The following is a 4,170-nucleotide window of genomic DNA, read 5'->3' as shown; positions in this document are numbered from 1 at the left end:
CAGATATCTGTCTCTCTGACTGTATTTCATCTAGCATAATATTCTCTGGGTCCAGCCATGTTGTCACAATTAGCAAGACTGCATTTTTTTTTTTTGTCTGTATCTTTATACTGTTTAAGTGTAAGGATATAGCTTAGTATGAAAGCAAAATGGACCTGCTCACTAAATCCCAAAAGAGGCTGATTTTCCCATCAAACCAGGATGATATGAATGTCAGGACAACTTTCCCTGACAACTTTCCCAAGTTGTCAGGACAACTTTGGAGTACATACCATGCCAAGAGGGTCAACACAAAAGATCTGAAGCCTATGGACGGTTCTCTACCAAGAAGAAGAAGAGGGAGGAAACATGCCAAATATTATTATTCCCAAACTGAACATTTAGCTGAGGAACTGCAAATAGCCAGAAGGGTCAATGTATTTTGCTACCTTACCTGAAAGCCTCCACCAAGTGACAGAAGAAGCAATTCTTGCCACTGATGGCTGAAAAATCACCATCATCAGATCTCTTCCTCTATCTGAATTCAATCCTACCAGAAAATACCCAGGGCCTACTAGAAATGTTGTCTCTTGTGGAGTCCTGAGTAACAAAACCCATAAAAATATTAATGCCAATTACAAATTCACGAAATTGAAGCACAGTGTAAATTTACCATTATGCCACTCTTCTCTACCATAATACTTATCATATGGTAGGTGTTGGATAATCCAGTGAATTAAAAGATAACCTTAGAGGGCTCAGAAAAATGATTGATATGTAAAATAGAACCCCTGAGTTTTCATGTTTTTCATCACTCCTGAGTAACTCTGAAAATTCATTGAAATTTTAAACATCATAATCTCATCATATCCATAAAATTTGTTTTTATTTTGTTTTTGGTAAAGAACATGTTAAGATACACTTTCTCTGATTTTTTATGACCGACATCTTCAAGAAACAAGAGTAGACAACTTGTTTTCACTGAGTACCTAGACACTATAGAACACTAATACTTGGGTGTATTTAAATTCTGTGATAAATGCATAATTTTTGAATTATCTGGAGAAGACTTCTTAGAGGAGGAACCTCATCCAGAGTCTAAAAGGAAAAAAAAGAAAAAAGAAAAGGAAGTAAAATATTGTTCATTATTTTGCACTTTCTACACTTCTCATTCTTACTACCCTGATAGGATCCATAATCCTATTCATTGATAGTTTTCATGGGCTATGAAGATGTGAGAACTAGCTGTCACCCTGGCAGATTTCATAAGACAACTTTTGATAAAACTTAAGCATCTCAAATTACATGCTTTTGTTTTATTTTTATTTGAAGTAACACAGATGGGAAAACAGTGGAAACAGTGTTAGATTTTATTTTTGGAGGCTCCAAAATCACTGCAGATGGTGATTGTAGCCATGAAATTAAAAGACGCTTACTCCTTGGAAGGAAAGTTATGACCAACCTAGATAGCACATTAAAAAGCAGAGACATTACTTTGCCAACAAAGGTCTGTCTAGGCAAGGTTATGGTTTTTCCAGTAATCATGTATGGATGTCAGAGTTGGACTGTGAAGAAAGCTGAGTGCTGAAGAATTGGTGCTTTTGAACTGTGGTGTTGGAGAAGACTCTTGAGAGTCCCTTGGACTGCAAGGAGATCCAACCAGTCCATCCTAAAAGAGATCAGTCCTGGGTGTTCATTGGACTGACTGATGCTGAGGCTGAAACTCCAATATTTTGGCCACCTCATGCGAAGAGTTGACTCGTTGGAAAATACCCTGATTCTGGGAGGGATTGGGGGCAAGAGGAGAAGGGGACAGCAGAGGATGAGATGGCTGGATGGCATCACTGACTCGATGGATGTGAGTCTGAGTGAACTCCAGGAGTTGGTGATGAACAGTGAGGCCTGGCGTGTTGCAATTCATGGGGTCACAAAGAGTCGGACATGACTGAGCGACTGAACTGAACTGATGGTACAAAGAGGAAACAACAAAACTATAAATTATGGTGAATTTTAAGAAGAGAACATTTTTACCACATGAATGCGAATCTGCTTGGTTTTTGCACCATAGACAAGTGGATTGAGAAATGGAGGGACCAGCAAGTAAATGCTAGAAAAGAGGATGTGGATGTAAGGGGGGATGTGAGAACCAAACCTATGTGCAAAGAAAGAGAAGAAGGCAAGGAGGTAGAATTGGAGGAAGACACAGATGTGAGCGATGCAAGTATTGAATGCTTTCAACCTAGCCTCCTTCTGGGGCAAACGAAAAACTGTGGTAAATATCTGTACATAGGACAATGAGATGCATATGAGGTCAAACCCAGCAACAGTGAAAGCCACAAACAAACCATAGATTTTGTTGACCCTGGCATCTTCTGCAGCCAGTTTCACAATGGCCATATGCTCACAGTAGCAGTGGGAGATAACTTTTGTATGAAAAAAGTGCAGCTGGTATTTTATCAGTACTAGGCTGGGGGTCACAAAAATGGTAGCCCTGAGTGTTACCATAGCTGCTATTTGGGTGACTAGCTGGGGGGTGAAGATGGAAGCATGTCTCAGTGGATAACAGATGGCCACATAGCGGTCCAGGGCCATGGCCAGGAGGAAGCCTGACTCAAAGGCTTCAAATGTGTGAATGAGCCACATTTGAAGCAGGCAAGAGTCAAAATATATCTCTGGTATATGAAACCAGAAGATTCCAAGCATTTTGGGCACAATGCTGGTGCTAAGAGCAATATCTGTGACTCCTAGCATGCCCAGGAAAATGTACATGGGTTCATGGAGGCTGGGCTCCGATTTGATGATGATCAGAAGCAAGGCATTTCCGATTACAGCAGTGAGATACATGGCACAGAATGGAATCCCAATCCAGCACTGCACAGACTCCAGGCCTGGGATCCCTATTAGCGTGAACACAGAAGGCATGAAGACTGTGATGTTGGAAATGGACATAGTGTCTTTGCATTTCCAGATGCAAACAAATTAGTCTGTGCTATTGTACTATCTATTTTTATGCCAAGTCTTCATATTTTCTGATTTTAGCTGAACTCTGAGATCATATCATCCATCTCCTTCATATAAGTGAAGGGAAAATACAGATTCACAAGCCACATCACTGTTTAGGAAGTCCATCCACAAACACTACACCACAATAAGACGTTATGTTCATGGCCAGCCAACCTCAGTAGCACCAACCAAATCACATGGGTAATGGAATAAATTGCTGACTTGTTTTTTTCTTTCCAGACCTGTGGACAAAGAAAAAATAATAGACTTGTTCATTTTGTTTGTAGATTGCATTTTAATCAGTTTGATGAATCCCTCCATACTGTACATTCTAGCTACTGCTCAATCACTCTATTATCCTCAATTGTCTTTAAGTCAGGAACAGTTTGCATGAACAGATTCTCAGACTCTGATTAGTATTTTATTTTAAATGGCTCCTTGTGAAAGAAAAATAGAGATAAAAACAGTTGACATCAATGAGCATAATGTACTTAGTTATTTATATTATCTCTTCTGTATAAGACTGGATGATTTTTCAAAAGAATGTAAAGAGTTAGAAAAGACCATTCAGATTCACATATTTGTGGCAATCCTGGTCAAAGTTCTTTGCTACTTTCTACATTTCTCATAAAGCTGTGTTATATTTTGCTTATATTTCTTCGGCTGAAATCATTAAAATTAGTTGTGTGCTCAAAATAGTTGAAGTTCTGTAATACACATTAGTGCAGAAGGAGGAATCTCTGGGACTCAAGAAAATCAGCAGCAGAAATGATTGGGACAGGAGGGCTCATTCTTGACTACAACATATGAGAAAATGAGTAAATGTGTAACATAGCCGAATTGAGGCTAATGTCTTGCGTTTACCCTGGTCAGAGCTCCCATAAGCATGAGATTTGTCCACTTTAGGTTCATTAACTCTTAATGCAGTATGGATAACTTGGAAGAGGAGTCTTTTTTTTTTTTTTTTTTTAGTTCAAGCAAAATATATTAATTAGAAAATAAAGGATGAAGGAACAGGATTTTTAAAAAGAGTCAAATGTAAAGCTAGTTACTTTATGTCAGCAAGCTCCTAAGGTATCATCTAACCATATACTTAACATCAATAAACATACCAGTAAATGCTAGGACAGCTGTGATTTATGTTGCTAAACATCAAGTGAAAGAATGATGTCAGTCGGGCCATTTTAT

At 38.7% G+C, this 4,170-nt stretch overlaps 1 protein-coding gene across 1 annotated transcript; it reads right to left on the bottom strand.

The window, feature by feature from the left end:
* Positions 1 to 1,989: 1,989 nt before the first annotated feature.
* On the bottom strand, positions 1,990 to 2,928 carry LOC109569395 (olfactory receptor 52A1-like). Its single transcript, XM_019974742.2, has one exon. It carries the CDS (start codon positions 2,926 to 2,928, stop codon positions 1,990 to 1,992), a length of 939 nt encoding a protein of 312 aa, XP_019830301.2.
* Between the last annotated feature and the right edge of the window lie 1,242 nt (positions 2,929 to 4,170).

Source organism: Bos indicus, chromosome 15 (genome assembly GCF_029378745.1).
Source record: "Bos indicus isolate NIAB-ARS_2022 breed Sahiwal x Tharparkar chromosome 15, NIAB-ARS_B.indTharparkar_mat_pri_1.0, whole genome shotgun sequence".
Classification (NCBI taxonomy): domain Eukaryota; kingdom Metazoa; phylum Chordata; class Mammalia; order Artiodactyla; family Bovidae; genus Bos; species Bos indicus.
Note: the sequence above shows the minus strand (reverse complement) of the source record. Positions and strands in the feature narration are given on the sequence as shown.

Coding starts and splice junctions, on each gene's coding strand:
- LOC109569395 (XM_019974742.2), bottom strand. CDS start 2,928: ATGTCCATTTCCAACATCACAGTCTTCATGCCTTCTGTGTTCACGCTA.